The sequence below is a fragment of the Pseudorca crassidens genome, chromosome 1, assembly GCF_039906515.1.
Source record: "Pseudorca crassidens isolate mPseCra1 chromosome 1, mPseCra1.hap1, whole genome shotgun sequence".
Classification (NCBI taxonomy): Eukaryota; Metazoa; Chordata; class Mammalia; order Artiodactyla; family Delphinidae; genus Pseudorca; species Pseudorca crassidens.
In genome coordinates, this window is record NC_090296.1 from 193,372,573 (window position 1) to 193,391,461 (window position 18,889).

Consider the following 18,889-nt stretch of genomic DNA (forward strand, 5'->3'; position numbering starts at 1 on the left):
GTGTTCAGGTTAGTGATCAACAACTGATTAAATAGAGATTCCTTTTAAATGTCTTGAACCAATAATTCTCTCACTTTTCTGAGTGACTGTGTGTGTGCACGTGTGTGTGTGTGTGTGTGTGTGTGTGTGTGTATTGGGATATGCCTATATGACTCTAGAAGACAGTTTATAACTCTGCCCTAGAATTCACTTTCTACTTTCACAGAGCCTCAAGATCCTACAGAGGTGAGAGACTGGGGCCTTCTCGAGTCTCATGTTGGACATGTTTATAGCCCTGCACATGAGTGGAGCCTTCTATGTTCCCAGAAATATGTCAAAACTTTTCAAAGTCCCCTATGGATATATCACTCCCCAGTTTTTCTTTTTACATTTTTGGTCAGCCTCTTATTAGCTGTAACTGGAATCACTGCCACATGCAGTTGTGATATTAAATAACTTGCCACTGATGATTTCTAAAAAACACCCCAGAGACCGGGCTTTTGCGCAGAGCACACTGAGTCAGGTCAGATGAAGACAAGTCCTGAGAATGGAGCTTTTCTAGGAAGCTGCCAGACAGGTTAAATAATAGCAATTCCTTAGGGATAGGATGCTTTCTGGAGTTCCAGATCTACTCCACCCCTTCCAGTGGCTGTTAGGCTGCTGGTTTTCATGGCTAACGTGGTTGTGAGGCTATTGTGAGGTTACTGCAAAGCTAGGACGGGGAGAGAGATGGGAATAGGGAAAATTAAGACGCCAGAAAGTTGTCTATTGTCACTCAGACTGAACCATTTTTCTTGAATAAACACTCTACAGATTATTGCAATTTTTAATTAATTTCCAGAGTTCTCAAAAGTTGATTTAAAATTTTTTTGCCAGTGTTCTCATTGTTTTTCTGCGAGAATAGATTTTCAGAGGCCTTTACTCCACCATTCCAGAAGTTTATGACTCTTATACAATACATGTTTGAATCTTGCTAGGGCCACCAAGAAATGAATGTAAAATTTATAGGACTAGGTCCTATTTACTTTATCCTATTACTATATAGGCTGTACAAGTTTAAAAATAAAATAAAGTAAAAACAATTTCAAAGTATAAGATCCGAATATTATCCAGTATCTTCAAATGTTAAGATTTTCCTTTACATAAAATACTTCTTATCTTGAATTTATAAAAAGCAGTTATCATACTAACTATAAGCTGTTAGTGCTGTTTGTCAAATATTCCATTTTTCCTCACTTCCAAACATATGGTGAAATTGCATTTCCTAATACTTCTGCGGTTGGGTGAGGCCATTTGACCAGTTCTGGTTTATGAATCATAAGCAAAATGACATGTGTCACTTTTAAGCTGAACACTTTTAGACTGAGGCATGCCAGGGCTCTCTTTCCTCTTGCCATGATCACAGGTAATGTCCCAAACAATGTCAGATCCAATACCCAGTTAACCCAAGAGGGTAACATGAACAAGTAAGAAGTCTTGTGTTTCTCAGCTATTCGGAGTTTGGAATTATTTGTTACTGCAGCATAATCAAATATGTCCTGACTGATTAGCTAATATTTTCCAACTTGACATGTTTAATTTCCTTCACATGACCCTAGTCCACATTAGGCTTATTTTCCTTTGACTGCTTTTTGCTTTGTCATTTAATCATTTAGTTACTATATCATTATTTAACTGAATGCTTTATCTTTGCCAATTACTTTTGAACTCTTGGAGAGTAGAGATTATATCTTGGTTTCCTTTCTTAGTTGGTATAAACTTACCTCAGCATGTCTATAATAAACCCTCTATAAGTATTGGTTGAATTAAATTTAATGTATGTTCGCATAAGGAATGCTAATGTCAGTGTTCAATATATTAATACAATTTAAAACAGTAAGCTTTTTTTTCACTTTAATGAAAGTGTCAGAATGTGCTATGATCATGAGATAATCATTTGCACCAACCAGGTAACTAGTAAACTATAAAATTTTCTTATCCTTTTATTTTTTCCTTTGCTCGTTTTTCATTAAGAGAAATGAGATTTATGATACTATACTATACTCACTCATCCACTTCAATCACATAATTATGGAATATATGTATGAGAAGAGAACTTTTTTTTGAGTACTACAATATACTTATTGATATAATGTTTTGCATGAGTGATTTCTTCTGTAACTTGAGATTTGTGGACATAAAAGAAGCTTAACTCAAGTTTACTTATAAGAGCTATCCAGTCTTAAATGGATAGCTCTAAATTACATTTGGCAATCTTGCTGATGGCTCTTTGCTCTTAGATAAATAGATTAATATTTTAAGGAAGAGTTTCATAGTCAATGTTTTGAAAGCACCTTGCAAGAGAGGTGAAAATAACATCTTAGGACAGAATTCCCAAGAAGCTAGAAGCAAACAGACTCTAATCTTTTAGGGTCTGTTTAGTCTTAGAACAAGTTCAAAGTCTGAATATTCTTCAATGAGATCCAATGATAATATGTCCTAATCAAATATTTCAAGGAGTGAGAATATGCCCTGAGAAATATCTGCTGAATTTATTCTATGTCAACCCTCAAATTCACAAGAGCCATTCAAAAGTGTTTAAACAAATTTTCAAAAGAAAAGCACAGTCTCCCAAAACACAGCTTACTGGGGGAATTTAAAATGTCTTAAAAATAGTAAAATGAAAGATTGAAATTTAGGCCAACTTTACCTTGAAACATGAGAGTTTACAACCAGCTAAGGACACACTGAAGCATTTCTGAAGGCACACTTAAAAGGTAACATAGAGGAAAAACAGTTACTTGCATTAGTTGATCCTAGGGGGGGTGTGTGTGTGTGTGTGTGTGTGTGTGTGTGTGTGTGTGTGTGTGTGTGTGTGTGTGTGTGTGTGTGTGTGTGTGTGTTATTTACAAACCAAACTTTCAGAGATCTCTAAAGCGATTTCTAGAAATTGTAAGTAGAATATCTTATGGACATCAAACCCTTAACTATTATGGAAAATATAATGGGAAACCAGCATTTTTTTTGAAATAAACATCTAATCTCTAAGTATTTATGAAATTCAAAGGACACCTGAACATATGGAGGAAGGGTTTTGAGACTGTAATTACTCTTTTTATTCACTTGTGTATTTAGCCCTTATTAGTAGGAACCTTTGAAATATTAGTCTGCACATATCAGCCCCTAAAAAGAATTTCATTTATTACCAAACACACCTGTAGCAATGGTAGGTAAAGGTCCAACAGAGGCATTCATTGCAAACCACTCCAAAAGGAATCCTTTCCCTGAGACTGAAGAGTCAGAAGAAAACTGAAATGTCAAAGAACTTCTAGTGGAGCTCAAAGAGCCAGTCTGGGTACCGCAATAGGTTCCAATCAGGCGGGAATGAATGCCAGCCCCATCATAAACCTGCATGGAAGGGACAGATAATAGAGCACTGAACTCAGGCAATCACCTCCATTTTTCCTCATAAATAGAAAACCACGAAGTATAAACTATGATTGCAAGTAATTAAATGTTTTAAAATTATCTATATCTTCCCTGCAGAATTATATTAGTAACTATGCTCCATGTGATATAGCTCATTATTCGATTTACAGTAAAACTTATGGGTGGAAAAGTAGGAACCAGGATAGTGGCACAACAACAGTGTCTATGAAATGTGCTTTGGGGCCACAAAAGGGAGGAATTAGGAAGAAAGGGGGAAAGTCACAAGAAAAAGGAAAAGTCACAAGAAAAAGGAAAAGTCTAATGAGAGAAAGTGGCCAGGTATCCTGAAGGAGTTCACATTTCCAAAGAAGAAAAGAAGCAGAATTAATAACAGCAACAGAATCACAGCTTGTGAGGGCTTAGCATACTCAAAGCATGCAAGAAATCTCTTTCATTTGGTTGAAAATGTTAGATTACATAGTTAGAGACATATTTTCTGATAGTTTCCAAATACGTAATCTTGAGCATGTTTATCTTTTTCTTCACATGTGGGTGGATCTCTCCAATTACATTTCATATCCTTCCCTCCATCTTGTAAATAATTTGAACAAGTTCGTTATAAGTGTTATTACATATTTCTCTATTGAAGCTACTATATAAGCTCAGATTTCAAATTAGCTAATAAGTTTTTCCAACTTACTGAGCATCTATCAAGGACTAGGTTCTATGTGAAGCACTGTGGACCTAAAATGAATAAGACAGAATCTTGGCCCTCAAGAATCTGATAGTAAAATAGTGAAACCCATAGAAGCAGAAAGTAGAATGGTGTTTACCAGGAGATGGGGGGAGCGGGGAACAGGGAGATGGTCAAAGGGTACAAAGTTTCAGTTATGCAAGATTAATAATTCTGAAGATCTAATGTAGAACAATGTGACTATAGCTAATATTACCATGTATATACTTGAAATTTGCTAAGAGGGTAAATCTTAAGTATTCCCACCACACCAGAAACAAAGAAAGAAGATGGTAACCATCTGAGGTGATGGATATGTTAATTAGCTTGATTGTGATTATTATTTTACAACGTAAAATTGTAAAATATCATATATCAAAAGACCTAGTTGTACATCTTAAATATATATAATATTTATTTGTCAAATATACCTCAATAAAACTGGATAAAAAATAATCTGATAGTGTTTCTGGAATTGATGCAGTTGCCAATGTCTGGATGGCAATGATCGCCACGATTTTTATATACTTATATTTACTTACTTTAAAATGATTGTTCAAATTTTTAACACTCTAACAGGAGAATAAACAGGGTAATGGGATATAAGATAGAATAAATTCTTAATTAAGACACATACACAAGCTTAGATAAAGCCCAACAGAAAGATTACAATAATGCGGAAAAAAAGTTAGTTACAGAATCAAAGATAATAATTATACTACCAGAATCACCATTGTTCAGGTAACCTGGAAGGCGTATTCGTGATGTAGGGTAGACCACCCCCTATGACTTGTAAATGCTTGAATAGACATTAACTTGGATCTATGGTTGCCAATAGCAAGTCACCAAAATGTATAAACATCAGTTGCTCTTGGAAACTCACCTTTAGTTTGTCATAATAGCAGTTGAGTGTTGCCTCCATGTCCATCTCCAAGATTCTACCATGGATAACCTGAGATTCATTCACATTCACTATCCAATGGTAATTGGAGTTGTGGGGGTAATTTCCGGGCCATAAGGGAGAGGCAATTTTCCCCTGAGTTCCCACAATATTGTCATTGCCAAATACTAGGAAGGAAAACAGAGTAGTAAATCAGACCTACTTAGAACAGCTCCTTAGTCAAATGAAAGAAACAAAAGCCAAGGGGTGTTAAAAAGGACGGACTTCTAATTGACTGCAATTTCTTTTCTGAACACTGAAAGAAATACTGCTTCCCTTTTGGTTTCTCTGCTATCTATTAATTCTTTGGAGAAGGGTGATATTGTGAATGGAATTCCATCTCCTTAGAAGACCACATGGTGTGAAAACAAGCAATCGCGTCCCATGTAAAATTGGGTTCCCAGACCCCAGGGAACTTGGTGACTTGGGAAGGGGTATCACCAGCCCTGTTCTATAATTTTGGTTTACCTATTTTACTTCATGTTAAAAAAGAACGAAACATGTTTTTTTTTTTCTTTAACTATGTAAGAGAAACTGACATTTTCAAACAACATATAGAATAGCTATTAATATTTAACATTTTATCCTATTAGAAGAATATCCTGTTATTACAATCTCTGAGCACTTAGGAATATCCTAAAGTAATAGTAAACGTTTCTTGTGTTTTTTTAAATTCATTTTTATTGGAGTCTAGTTAATTTAAAATTTGTGTTAGTTTCTGCTGTACAGCAAAGTGAATCAGTTATACATATACATATATCCACTCTTTTTTAGATTCTTTTCCCATATAGGTCACCATGGAGTCTAGAGTAGAGTTCCCTGTGCTATACAGTATGTCCTGATTAGTGATCTATTTTATGTATAGTAGTGCGTATATGTCAATCCCAATCTTCCAGTTTATCCCTCCCCCCTTCCCCTTTCCTCCTGGTAACCGTAAGTTTGCTTTCTACATCTGTGACTCTATTTCTGTTTCGTAAATGGGTTCATTTGTACCAGAGTAAACATTTTTTTTTTTTTTGCAGTACGTGGGCCTCTCACTGTTTTGGCCTCTCCCGTTGCGGAGCACAGGCTCCGGATGCGCAGGCTCAGCGGCCATGGCTCACGGGCCCAGCCACTCCGCAGCATGTGGGATCTTCCCGGACCGGGGCACGAACCCGTGTCCCCTGCATCGGCAGGCGGACTCCCAACCACTGCGCCACCAGGGAAGCCCCCAGAGTAAACATTTTTAACTTGAGGAATATAGAGTTTATGGGATCAAATGAAACACATTTGATAAAAGTATACCAAACTGAAACGATGATACATTAGAAAACTCTCTATTGCAATATCATGAAAAATGTTTCACTTAAAATTAGGTAGACACTAGAGCTTTAAAAGAATGTTAGAACCACTGAGCATGCTCTCCCTGGCTCTTAATGAGTCATTCATATATAATTTAATTTTTCTAGTATATAATAAAGTAATTCCACAGAGACATTCAATATAGGGGAATTGTTCTTAATGCATTACTGAAAACATCGCTATCCTTCTAGTTTGTAGGACACATTCTGGAAGCCATCACTAAAAGAGAACCAACTCACTGTTGGCAAATGCAGCCTGGAAGCCCACGCCACTGCCTGAGCCATCGGAGACAAATCTGACCCACAGGATGTGCCCAAGGACGGATGAGTAATTGAGAGGGAGGACGTTTCCACAGTACCGTCCCACCAAGCGACCAGTGGCGTTTCCTTCCCGGATCTCCACAAAATCTCTGCTACAGTCTTGAGACTCCTCCACCTGGAAAGTTCTGATTGGAAAAAACAAAATTAGGGATTTAACTGATAAAATAAATTTGGGGATTATCCTGAATCACTTGCTGGGTTGACCTGTTTGGTTTTTAAATTTTTGCTTTAACTTTAATCACAGTGTCTTTTGGCTAACTCAAAACATTTCTTACACTCAAATTTGTTGAAATGGTGATTCAAGAGATAAAAGACAATTAATACACTGCCTTCAGGGAGTTTTCTTTCTGGGGGAAAATTGGGCAACAAGATAGAAAAAAACAGAATATAGAAGACAGAATATCATGCCATCAGAGTTATTTTGAGGCAGAGGTATCACATGCAATTGTGAGGTTCAGTAATAGCTTGATGGAGAGATTTTTTTTAAGATGGAAATGTAAACATAAGCTGGATTTAAGGTGCAAAAATGGTGGGCAGGGAATGCGTGCTAACCAAAGCACATATGCAGAAAGAGTGGGACATATTTAGAAATCTGTGAGAGGTCTCGTTTGGTTAGAATACTGAGTACCTTTAAGAAAACATTAGAAGACATAACTGGAGCAGTATGATGGGTTAATTTTGGGAGAGCTTAAATGCCAATCAAAGGCATCTGTACTTAATTTCTGTAAAGGTAGAAAAAACATGGCATTTGCACTAAAACACGCTAGCGTTCAAGCATGGCCTACTCAACTTCTTTATATTCTGCAATTATGATGACATGGGGGAATGGAGGGTGGGAAATAAGATCTACCTCATGTAATTGGCATTAGTCACATATATAAAGAGTCTGGAACACGTAGATGCTCAATGAACGCCTTTAAAAATTGGCCTCAATGCTTAAAAAAGTTGGATATAATCAAGGTAATATGGTGTTGGTGGGAGGGTAGACAAATAGATAAATATAATAGAAGAGATGGTCCAGAGGAGGATCCACAAGTATAAAGCCAATTCAACCCAATTCATGGTGCCAAGTTTGGGCTTCAGAAGAGACTCTGAGGCTGTATTTGGAAATCACCTGTACGCACATGAAAATAGCTGAAAACATGGCTAGATTGGGGGTTTAGAAATGAAAAAGTGGGGAGTGATACATAGAGAGAGAGAGAAGAGATAAGAGCAGAAGCTTAGGGAACACCCATATTCTGAGTTCAGTGAAAGGAAGAGGAAGCAATAAACCCAAGAATAGTCTGGAAAGTAGGATAAAAACAAGATCAGTGTCATGTCACAGAAGCCAAGAGAAAATTAAGGAGAGAGTGATGAAGAGTGTCATATGACAGAAAGATCCAGGATTAAGAACAGGCTATAGCAGGGGTCCCCAACCCCCGAGCAGGCGAGCAAATGAAGCTTCATCTGCTGCTCTGCATCTCTCCCCATCACTCACAGTACCGCCTGAACCATCCCCCCCACCCCCCACACACCAAGTCCATGGAAAAACTGTCTTCCACGAAACCGGTCCCTGGTGCCAAAAAGTTTGGGGACTGTTGGGCTATAGGATTTGGTTACTCAAAGTAAATTAGTAACTTTTAAAGGAGCAGTTTTAGAGGGTCCACTATAGGATTATTTTTCACACATATTAAGGAGTAAATTAGATGATTTTTGGTGATTTCCATAAGACGATGAATTACAATAACAACAAGACAATAACAAGCTTTTTATAACACCCAACAATTAGAATTTATAAATTCTCTATATTTATATTTTTCATGTGCCCATTAACATGCATAAAAATGTATCAATATATAGTTGACAACACACCAAGTCTCAGAAAATATTAAAACTATTAAAAAATATGTTCTCTGACCACTATAGAATAAAATTAGAACAGGGTAATAAAGAGATAACAAAGAGATCCCGCAATTTGTATATGTAAAACAACTTTCTATATAAACCAGGTGTTAAACAAGAAATCATAATGGCAATTTAGAATATATCTAGGACTGAATGAGAGTGAACACATTATGTATTAAAACAGGCAGAGTTGAGCAGTAGAAGTGTGCTGGGCCCATAAAACTTAGGGAGTGTAGTCAAAGCATTATTTAGAGGGAAATTTATAGCCTTAAATGTTTATGGTAAAAAAGAACTAATACTAAGAAAAGTGGACTAGATGTCTAATCCCAGAAGTTAGTAAAACAAAAAACAAACATACAAACCGCATAAAGGAAGTAGAAGAAATAACACGACAACATCTGAAATTAGTGAAACAGAAATGTAGAAAATACTAGAAAAGATTAAGGAACCAAAAGTTATTCTTTTGATAAGACTAACAAAGTATAAACCTCCAATAAGACTGACCAATAACAGAAGAAAGCTTAAGTGAGCAATATTACTAATAAGAAAAGGACAAAACAACAGATATACTAGAAATTTTTTGAATTATAATGAAATTTACTAAAAACCTACGCCACTAAATTTGAACTTAGACAATTTTTATAAAAATACAATACTATAACTAGTTGAAGAAAAAAATGGAAAAACCTAAAAATACCATTAAATCAAAAAATATCAGTATTAAAAATTGCCTGCAGACAAAAGGAAACAAATACCTGAGCCCAGATTATTTTATAGAGGAACTCTACCAAAGCTTCAATAAGTCAACATCCCAATCCTAATCTTGTGTATATCGTAAAAAAAAAAAAAAAATAGGAAAGAGGGGACAGAGTCCAACTTATTTAATGAATTTAATATAATCTTGGAAGCAAAATCAGTCAAGGGAGGTCAAAGAAAGAAAAAGTTTAAGTCAATCTCACTTAATGCAGATGAAAAATCTTACATAAAATATTAGCTAAATCAATCCATCAATCTGTAAAATATGTAAATCTTAATAAGGTTGGACTCACAATGGTTTAAGATGAAAAGATCTATTACAACAATTCAACACACACACGTACACACAAAGATTTAAAGAGAAAAAAAGATGGAAAAATATATGAAGGGAGAATCAGTGACAATTGCAGTAAAGCATTCGCTAAAACTGAACACCCATTCATCACAAAAACTCTTAGAAAATTAGGAATAGAGGGAAATTTTCTCAGCTGGATGAGAACTGCCCATCAAACACCTACAGCAAATATACTTAGAGGTAAAAGTTTTTAAACATTTAATTTAAATAAGAAACAACACAAGAAAGCTTGCTCATCACTTTGTTGCACAGTATACTGAAGGGTTCTCCAGGGCAATAAGATAGGGAAAGGGGGAATGGTTGTAAGAATTGGAAAGGAAGTGCTATAAATCAATATTCAAGAGCACTCATTCATTCATAAATATCTTCCAAGCACCTTAACATGTCAGGTCCTTTTCTAGGCACTGAAGATACAGTAGCAGACAAGAGACAAAATTTTGGGCGATTCTAGAGACTGGAACAGTGGCAGGATAAGATAATATGCAAATTTACAATGCTTGGTGTCAGTCTATTTATCTCTTGCAAAAATAAAATATAGTGTGTGTGTGTGAAAAAACAAAACAAACAAAAAAAGATAATATGCAAAAATTAATAGGGTTTCCTTATACCAGCAAATGAAAATTTACAAGACGTAACTTAGTCAACACTCATTCAACAATATTTGTCTCTCTACTATATTGCCAAACACTGGGACAGGACAATGAAGAAAACAGACAATGTTCCTTCCTTCGGGGAGCTTACATTCTAGAAGGAGAGATAGATAATAAACAAATAAATAGAAATATAATGAGGTAGTGATATGCTCCAGGAGGAAAAAACCAAGTGATTAAGGAGGGTTATTTTAGGTAAGGTGGACAGGGTACATCCATGATTTTTAAATGGGCACCATTTTTAATAGCAACAAAAAATAAGATGCCTAGGAATAAATGTAACATGATATCTATAAGACTTTTAAGGAAAAAACACGAAATTTTAGTGAAGGACATAAAAGAAGACTGAATAAATGGAAAGATACTCCAAGTTCAGTATGAAGAGTCAATAAAGATTCTCCCCAAATTAATCTATAAATTCAATGTATTTCCAGTAAAATCAGTAAGTATGATTGCATTTATGTAAAATGTAAAACAGAAAGCAATATTAGGTAGTGTGTATGGAGACATGTATATATATATAATTGATATATATATAATAAAAGGATATAAACATGCATAGACGTGATAGACATAAAATTCAGAATATGGGTCATCTCTGTGATGAGAAGGTAAGGGGATGTGATGCTGCCCTGTAATATTTTATTTATTTAAAATTAATTTTTAAATATAAAAGCAATTTAATTTTTTTTAAAGTAAATGAAGTGAGTGCAAACAATTCTTTTTTTCAGAAGTAACTGAAAGAAATTTTTGCTGAGAAGAAGAAGGACAAGACAAAGAGAAGAAGAAAGAATGGTCTAGTAGGACTATAGAAAAAAAACATTGGGAAGGGAAAAAAATGTCTCGAGAATAGAAAACTTACTTCCTCGCTATGTATCTTTCAGTCACTGCTCAACATTACGTGAGCAAGACTTCACATGATGGTAAGTACAGCGCCCTCCCTGGGCTCTATCTCAGCTAACAGGTTAGGATGCTTAAGGCACAGCTGACCAGCCTGGAGGTTCTGGGACCTCACTGCTCACTTTGGGATCAATGTATCAGGCACACCTCTGAGCCTTCACTGCCGACCAGAGCCCTGGAGCCAACCAGTCAGCTCTGCTCTACCACTGGCTTCTCAAGCCATATACTAGCACCGGTAGGTCTCTAGCCAGACGGTGAGTCTGTGGCTCTCACGATCCCACCAAGGTGGGTTATTACAGTGTAGATCCTCTGGATCTATAGTTCAGACTTAGTCTTAGCAGAAAGCTGTGACTGATAACCGAGCACAGAAGAGATCAGGGAAGACCCACATCAGGCTAAACAAGCCACACAGTTGTCTTACCTCCACTGTCCTCCTTGACAAATTAATGCTTCATGAGACAAAGTTCAGAACTACCATCACTTCTGGCAAATAATTGTTCTGAATCCGCCCTTAGAATAGCTGTCAAGTTGGGCTCTTAAACTCAGGCTCAGCTTTGTTATGATATCAGAACGTTATCAACAAGGTACCATATGCTAAAACTGTGTTCTTCTGATTTTCAGAAGAAGGAAGAAGGGGTGATCATTCTCCTCAGCAGGCGGCTTACATGAAATTGCCCCGAAATCTTTACTCAAAACGCTGCACGTGGTTTACCAGCATCAGCGTCACCCCAGTGCTTGTTTGAAACGAAGCATCAGGCCCCACCAACCAACTGTATCGGAATGTGAATTTTAACAAGATCCCAGGTGATCAACATGCACAAGAAAGTTTGGTCCAATGGTCGAGAAGATCACTAAGTGCAAGGTTTTTCTGTTTTTTGTACCAGACTGGTATAATCCAATGCTAAATGTCACAAAAGACATTTCATCAGAAAGGATGGTAGGATGATACCTGTAAGAATCAAATTAGACTTTTTAAAACGTTTTGTTGTTCTTGGAAGTCTTTCGTTTAGTCCGGTTCATTTTATAAGCAAATCCATCCTCTTGCCAAACACTTTGGCTCAGATCTGCTGGTAAAAATATGATGTGGAACAAAAATAGTACAGTCACTGTTTCTCATTATCTCATTTTGATTCTTGAACCTAGATCAATCGCATTTGAAAAGGACTCTGCCAGCAGAAAATACATTTTCTGTTCATTCCTTTAAATATCTGTTTTATAAAAAAATGTCTTTGGGGGTTTTATTTCTCCCCCCTCCTTTTGTGTTATAGATGCAACCATAATTTCTCCAGCTTTTCTCCCTACTCGATTTCACCGCCGTGTCCACAATCCAAACCCCATATTTTAGAACTTGACATAGTCCATATGTTTTTCATATGCTTCTCACCCACCCCAGGGGAAGTTTCCAAGCACCCATCTGGATATAGTTTAGACCAGGGCAGAAATAACTCAGAGGCCTGGCCATAAAGCCCTTCTCAGTATCATCTGCATAGAGGGGAGCATCTTGCATTCCACAGATTTATACTTTAAAAATAAAACTCAAGCAAGGAACACAAAATAATCAAAATTAACTTCTTATGGATGAGACAGGAAAAAGATGAAGCATTAAGATTTGCTTATGCAATAATCAGGACTTACTGTCCACTGAAGAGTAAAATGAATGACACTGGCTTTTTGTGTTTACCGTCCACCCTCTAGGAGGAAAGCCCAGTGTTGTTCCTTTGGATTTGACTCTGAACTGCCACACAAGATACTTTGGAAATGGCAGAGTGAGAGAATCTAACATTCACTGAACATCAGGTGTGCATCAGCTTTGTGGTACACATTTAAAATTTAACATCTTTGATCACACCTATGGCCCTATATGGATATGATTATCCCCTATAGATGAAATGAATCTCTTTAGGTTTTAAACAAATAGCTTCTTGACATTAACTTATTAGTAACTTAACAAGAAATGGGATGTTGTCTGTCTTAAACATTCCCAGTACCTGGCCCAGTTCCTGAGAACCACTGAACATCATATTGTTCAAGAATGTGACTGTGGTAAAGACCAAGAGGAAAAAGACCAGAAAAGGCCCTTTGGTCTAGCAATTATGAGGCCTATTAAGCCATGTGAAGGACTTTGAACTTTATCATAAGAACGATGTTCATGGTTTATTCATCACTGGATATAAAACGTCAATTATGGGATTAACATGTGCTTTATATATGAAGCATCTAGCAAGGGTGCAACAGTGCTTATGTGTATAAAGTAGGGGCTTAAATATTTGTTGAACAAAGAAGTATATATATATATATATATATATAGTTATATAGTTATATATATATATAGTTATATATATATGGTCACATATATATATTTTTTTCCCATACAAAACTTTGTGCTTTTAGTAAAGACAAAAGCAAACAAAACCTCTTTCCCACGTGGCAACTTAAACTTGTATTGCCTTTCAGGCGTTCAGAGGGTGTCTTTGTTTTGACACAATGCCAGCTGGACCCTGAAGAGGCACTGTCTGATCGATGGGCTAAAACAAAATAACTTGAGATGTTTGAATGTGGTCCACAAATAGGACTTCTCTTTCATGTTTAAAAATCCATTCTTGATGCACAGAATGGCATGCCTAGAAGAGGAGCAAGACTTTTTTGAATAAACAGAGCAGTGTCTCCAAAACAATCTTCTCTCCAAGCAAGTTACTTCTTATATTCTTTTCAAGACAGAATTATCAACCCCAACCAAAGCCCAATAATCTATGACACAGTAAAACAAATAACTTTTAATTTAAAATGGCAATTTAAATACCAATGTCTTGGGACTTCCCTGGTGGCGCAGTGGTTGAGAATCTGCCTGCCAAGACAGGGGACATGGGTTTGATCCCTGGTCCGGGAAGATCCCACAGGCCGTGGAGCAACTAAGCCCGTGAGCCACAACTACTGAAGCCCGCACGCCTAGAGCCTGTGCTCCACAACAAGAGAAGCCACTGCAATGAGAAGCCCACACACCACAATGAAGACCCAATGCAGCCAATAAATAAATAAATAAATAAATACCAATGTCTTATCATCTAATGTTTATGAAGCACTCATTACCAGTGTGGCATGTCACAAGTATCTCTCTACTGATGGGATTAAAAGGTCCCATTTCACTTACCATGTGCTTTTCACTAACAACTTCCAGAAAATATATTATTGTTGTTTAATTTAACCTAAGACCACTCAGAATGTGGCAGGATCCTACTGTTGATTGCATGTCCATAGTCCATATTCAAAAAGGCTTACAGTTCAACGAGGAACATGAGAGTGATTTTACAAATCAACCACTAAATTCTGTAAAAAATTAATAAAGAGATACCTCAGTTATACAAAGCTGAGAAACCAGAAGAAGGAGCTCTCACACCCTGTGAAGGTAGCAGAGCCCAAGAGGAAGAAGAAAGACTCCTCCTCTTTCTTGGCATGGACTTAGCCAATGAGAAGCCATGGACTCTGTTTACTGAAGCCCTCCCAGCTTCCTTTTCCCTGTATAAAAGCATCCTCCTCCTTCTTCTGCTGTGCAGGGACTTGCAGGGGCTCACCATAGGTGCACACCCTGAATTGCAATTCTCTGCCGATCCTGAATAAACCCATCTTCGATGGAGAAGTATCTGGCATTCTATTTATTTCAGATCAACATTTCATTGGTTTGATAAGCAAACAGGTATGGTACCCACAAATCCAGCCCACTGTCACTCACTGTTTTTCTTGCCAACCCTGGAGTTTTATGGTATGTCCTTCTCCTGGATCCAAGCTCACACTCTCTTAGCGTTTGAAGCTCTCCAGGTTTTATTCGGAATCTGTTTCAAAGCTTCATCTTTCTGGTCAATGCTTTGTTCTGTACATGAGTATTCACTTGGCACTTCTATCTGATTTGAGATCAGGCGGTTTCAACTGAAACTGGCTAGACTTCGACCCATTCCTTCAGGAGCAGGGGCTGTTTCACTGAAACTGTGCCAGTTTTTGTCCAGCCTTCAGCATATTCCTTTGCAAAGGGCTATTCTCTGGACACTGGCTGAAAAAACCTTTGGCCTGGCTCCTCTAGGACCAAGACGTTTCCTTAGAATTGGCTGTTATTCAGGCTTCCGAGCTGTTTGAATTGAGCTGTTTGTGTTGTAAAATGTTTGAAAATTGTTCTTTTACTTTAGAGAAAAACCTCTGAGAAATGGAAGCCCAGTTTTTGAGAGTACCCACACCCCCAACAGGGACTCTGGCAGATCTGATGTTTAAGACTGAAGTCCTTCCTCATGCACATTCCTAACTAAATGGACCAACCCGATAAAAGTCTGTCATACAGAGTGAAGTAAGTCAGAAAGAAAAAGACAAATACCGTATGCTAACACATATATATGGAATTTAAGAAAAAAAAATGTCATGAAGAACCTAGGGGTAAGACAGGAATAAAGACACAGACCTACTGGAGAATGGACTTGAGGATATGGGGAGGGGGAAGGGTGAGCTGTGACAAAGCCAGAGAGAGGCATGGACATATATACAGTACCAAACGTAAGGTAGATAGCTAGTGGGAAGCAGCCGCGTGGCACAGGGATATCAGCTCGGTGCTTTGTGACCACCTGGAGGGGTGGGATAGGGAGGGTGGGAGGGAGGGAGATGCAAGAGGGAAGAGATATGGGAACATATGTATATGTACAACTGATTCACTTTGTTATAAAGCAGAAACTAACACACCATTGTAAAGCAATTATACCCCAATAAAGATGTTAAAAAAAAAAAAAGGCAATTTAGAATATCAATGGTCATTGTGGGGAACTTTTGAAATCCCCAAACTTAACTTTCTTAGAACCAAAGTAGACTACAATAGCTCAAAAATTTCCAGAAATGTGTGGAATACTTACTTTGGTATTTTGAGGCTTCCCAACATTATCTGGAGCCTAGAATTGCCTCTCTACAAAATAAGATTTTAAGGCTAACTGAGGCAAACATAATTAATGAGATAAAATGGCCCCCAACGCCTCAGGCTCTTCTTCCAGCACCATCTGGTCTCTCCATTGGCTCCTCATGGTCAGACCTCATCTCCGGGGCCATCTTCCTCCTTCCTTGCTACACCACCTATGCCTCCTTTGTACTGCCAATTCCCCCATACTAATTCTCTTAATGAGCTTCCCCATTTGAAATTCTTCCCATTCCTGTTTCCTCTGCATTTGTCAGAATATGTCTGTTTACAGCCACTATGGAGAACAGTATGGAGGTTCCATAAAAAACTAAAAATAGAAATACCATATGACCCAGCAATCCCACCACTAGGCATATACCCTGAGAAAACCATAATTCAAAAAGAGTCATGTGTCATAATGTTTACTGCAGCTCTATTTACAATAGCCAGGACATGGAAACAACCTAAGTGTCCATCAACTGATGAATGGATAAAGAAGATGTGGTGCATGTATGCAATGGAATATTACTCAGCCACAAAAAGAAACGAAATTGAGTTATTTGTAGTGGGGTGGATGGACCTAGAGTCTGTCATACAGAGTGAAGCAAGTCAGGAGGAGAAAAACACATACCGTATGCTAACACATATACATGGAATCTTAAAAAAAAAAAAAGGTTCTAATGAACCTAGTTGCAGGGCAGGAATAAATTTGTAGACATAGAAAATGGACTTGAGGACATGGAGTGGGAGGGTGAAGCTGGGGTGAAGTGAGAGTAGCATTGACACACATACACTACAGAATGTAAAATAGTTAGCTGGTGGGAAGCAGTAGCATAGCACAGGGAGATCAGCTCAGTGCTTTGCGATGACCTAGAGGGGTGGGATAGGGAGGGTGGGAGGGAGGCTCAAGAGGGAGGGGATATGCGCACATGTGTATGCATACGGCTGTTTCGCTTTGTTGTGCAACAGAAACTAACACAGTATTGTGAAGCAATTATACTCCAATAAAGATCTATTAAAAAAAATAAACATAAGTCTTCTGAGAATCCAGAGGCTAAGCCCTTAGTTTTTTGTACTCCCTGGACTAAGGCTGAACTGCAATCCATAAGCAAAGGCTTTCCCAAAGTCACTGGAGATGCTCACAAATTGCTGGACAATTTAATATAGTCATTCAAACTTGTCAACCTGGTTTCTCTGACTTATATCAGCTAGTTCATATGCTGGTGAGTGAGGGCCAGGCTCAGCATTGGATGAAAACCACTAATTGGGGGAAATCCTAAAAGGTCTCTAGAATTACAGCTGGGAGACCAGCCAGCTATCTTTTTTTTAAAGATTTAATTTTAATTTAATTTATTTTTTTGGCTGTGTTGGGTCTTAGTTGCTGTGCGTAGGCTTTATCTAGTTGTGGCGAGCGGGGGTCACTCTTGGTTGCGGTGCGCGGGCTCCTTATTGCGGTGGTTTCTCTTGTTGCAGAGCAGCATGGGCTCCAGGCGCTCAGGCTTCAGTAGGTGCAGCACGTGGGCTCAGTAGTTGTGGCACGTGGACTCTCGTATGCCCAGTAGCTGTGGCGTACGAGCTTAGCTGCTCCACAGCATGTGGGATCTTCCCAGACCAGGGATCGAACCTGTGTCCCCTGCATGGGCAGGCAGATTCTTATCCACTGCACCAGCCTGCTATCTTATTATATGAAAGTCCTCAGCCTGCTATCTTATTGTATGATCAGGCTTGGCCAATCCCTAGGCAGCTTCATCAAGCAGTTCCTAGGGTTTCTCCAAAACCTGTTGATTGGAACAAAATCCAGGCATACACACAAAAATCTGATGAAACTGTTCATGATTATTACAATCAACTTCAGGTTATTTTTAAAGAAAATTCTGGTCTTCCTTTAGATGTTGATTCTACCCAGGTAGTTTTTAACTCTATGTTTATTAATGGGCTGAACTGAGACCTTTCCCTTCTAGGAAAAAGGACCAGGATGGAATGGGAAACTCTATCTATTCCAGATTTAGTTAATGTGGCAAACCAGCTCTCTCAAACTCTAGATAAGGCACCTCAGAGGAAGACTGCCAGAATTCTTAATCTTCAGCCCCAGCAAATGAAGCCTCCTAAATGAAACCAAAACCCTACTAATTTCTATTATTGCAAAGAGCCAGGACATTGGAAGAGATTGTCACAAATTTAAGTGTTTCAGGTGACTTCAGCCCTCTAACCAGCCTTTCAACATCCTCCCAATTCTCATTGATGGGGCTCTACAGGGATTTTCCCCAATTCTCCCTCTTAGTCGGCATGGAGGAACATTTCTCTAGATCGGGGATGACGCTCTTCCAGTCCTAACTGACACCAGAGCCACACTCTCGGTGCTCAACCCCATTACTATAAAGCAGCCTCTGCCTCTGATAGTACTAGAGCTGATTCTGGAAATACTTATCATTTGTCTCCACTGAATCAGCTACCACCTTCCTCATGGGCAAAATCTCCAACTTATGCTGGAGATTCACAGCAACAAAATTCACAACAAACCTCCCGTCAAGATTTAAGTAGACCTCTCAAAACCTCTTCCCAGAATTAATCAAAAACCTTTTAAAAAAAGATCTTCAAGGCATAAAACCCCTAATAGAAAATTATAAGGCTCAAGGCCTCATAATCCCTTGTACTGTGCTCTGAAACACTACCATTTTACTGGTGAGAAAACCTACAGGTCA

General features: G+C 38.0%; 1 protein-coding gene across 3 annotated transcripts in view; it reads right to left on the reverse strand.

The window, feature by feature from the left end:
• CUBN (cubilin) overlaps window positions 1-18,889 on the reverse strand; it is a 281,633-nt gene that overhangs the window by 96,217 nt on the left and 166,527 nt on the right. For all 3 annotated transcript variants that reach the window (XR_010934358.1, XM_067704299.1, XM_067704308.1), the window contains 3 exons: window positions 6,641-6,846; window positions 5,004-5,188; window positions 3,174-3,366 (listed from right to left, as the gene is read on the reverse strand). Coding sequence is in view for 2 of the 3 variants with exons in the window: in XM_067704299.1 (XP_067560400.1) it covers window positions 3,174-3,366; window positions 5,004-5,188; window positions 6,641-6,846 (584 nt within the window). In the remaining variant the exon portion in view is untranslated. The remainder of the gene's footprint in view (window positions 1-3,173; window positions 3,367-5,003; window positions 5,189-6,640; window positions 6,847-18,889) is intronic.